This window comes from Hippocampus comes, unplaced genomic scaffold, assembly GCF_001891065.2.
Source record: "Hippocampus comes isolate QL1 unplaced genomic scaffold, H_comes_QL1_v1.1 C16992416, whole genome shotgun sequence".
NCBI lineage: Eukaryota > Metazoa > Chordata > Actinopteri > Syngnathiformes > Syngnathidae > Hippocampus > Hippocampus comes.
The window spans coordinates 1-1,615 of NW_017841707.1; the positions used below are offsets into that span (position 1 = coordinate 1).

The following is a 1,615-nucleotide window of genomic DNA, read 5'->3' on the forward strand; positions in this document are numbered from 1 at the left end:
TTTTTTTTTTTTAAATAATGAAGTTAATAGTGTGTTTTCGAATCAAAGAACATTGTAAAGTCAATTCATATTTACACATTGTTCCTTTTAAAGAGCTGAAGTTTGAAATGAGAAAATCAGACAAAAATCCCTAACAATGACAAGTGTAATTACATTTGTATTAACACAGATAATGGTTCCAAAAAAAGGAAGAAAGGTGGACACAAATGGCCAGTATAGAGTTAAGCAAGTTTGTGTATTACGTTTTGTTTACCGTGTATGAGTTTTTGTGTACATCCCCGTTGACTGTGAGTGCTAACCTGGACTCGGTACAGCTACAAAAAGAGCTAAATGTCTTTGTATCATGTTCTATCTCTCATTGCACCCAGATTGTCAGAGGAGAAAGCGGCTGCGTTGCAACAATGTGAGGAAAGCATTGCAGAGAAGGCAGAGGAGACGACAAAAATCAAGCTGCAGCTCGAGGAAACTCAGCAAGAGCTCCTACTCGCCAAAAACCAGGTGCGCTTTGCAAGTGGGAATATACGTGTTTTGAGTTGTACAGCGCTTCACGTTCTCCTCATTTCACCTCCAAATGTTTCAGATCAGCTCGATGGACCAGTTGCTGAAGGCCCAGGAGCAGTTTGGAGCAGAGCTGCAGAAACAAAGCAAGAAGATGTCTGAGCGTGAGGACGAGTACAAAAGGATGGATGCGGAAAATACACAAAAGCTGCTACAGATGGAGGAGGAGCTTCGGGAGGCACGTGCCCAATTGGAAGAGAAGGAAAGGCTGCTTGGAGAAGAGCGGGCTCGGCTTTTGTCTTTGGAGAAACAAAATGAAGGCTTGGAAAAAGATGTTCAAGAGACGGTGAAAGAAACAGAGGTAAAGTCTTATCACATGTTGGGGAAAATTTTGTTTTTTCAATGCTTAGTACCATATGCTAATAAGTGTAACATTTCTCTTTGAAAGCTCCTCAAAGATACACACACGGAGAAGGTAAACAAGCTGCAGGAGCAAATATCTTACTTAGAGGAAGAAGTATCCGCAAGCAAAGATTCAGCTGAGAAACTTTCGTTGCTCAAACGTGAACTTGAGGTGATCAACCGCTCACACGCCGACCTCAAAAATCACGCGGATACCTTTGAGAAGACCCTCTCCTCCATGACCGAAGTCAAGACAAACTTGGAGAAGTCCCTAAGCGAGAGAGTAATTCTGAATTCTGCTTTGGAAAAAGAAGTAGCAGAGCTCAGGGAGAAGGTGAGCCAGCTGTCTGAGAGTCAAGCTCTGGAAGCGCAAAGTTTCCTCAACAAGGAAAAGAGCCTCCGAGAAGAGCGTGAAGCCGCAGAGAAAGCCCTCAATGCCATCAAAGCGGAGACGAGTAACGTCCGAGCAGAAGTAAAGACCATGAAGGTAACTTTGTCTGCAGCCTCACAAGGCTTGGAGGAAAGAGACACCAGCATAAAGAGTCTGAAGGAGAAGCTGAGCAGGGCAGAAGTAGAACATGCCAAGACGGCCGAGCTCCTGAAAGAGAAGATGCTTGCCATGAACAAAATCAAGGTTTGGTTCTTTGCAATCTCTCCTTATGATGTCTACCATCATGGTCTAATCTTGCAACAACACTTTTGTCCTCAAGGGGCT

The 1,615-nt window shown here is 43.7% G+C and overlaps 1 protein-coding gene across 1 annotated transcript; it reads left to right on the forward strand.

The window, feature by feature from the left end:
* Positions 1-315: 315 nt before the first annotated feature.
* Positions 316-1,577, forward strand: LOC109509671 (tropomyosin-like; the record flags this gene model as incomplete). The annotated part of the gene is made up of 3 exons (XM_019859493.1): positions 316-498; positions 581-859; positions 947-1,577. Coding segments are annotated over exons 1-3 (1,078 nt in total), but the record flags the coding sequence as incomplete, so codon positions are not given.
* Positions 1,578-1,615: the final 38 nt, after the last annotated feature.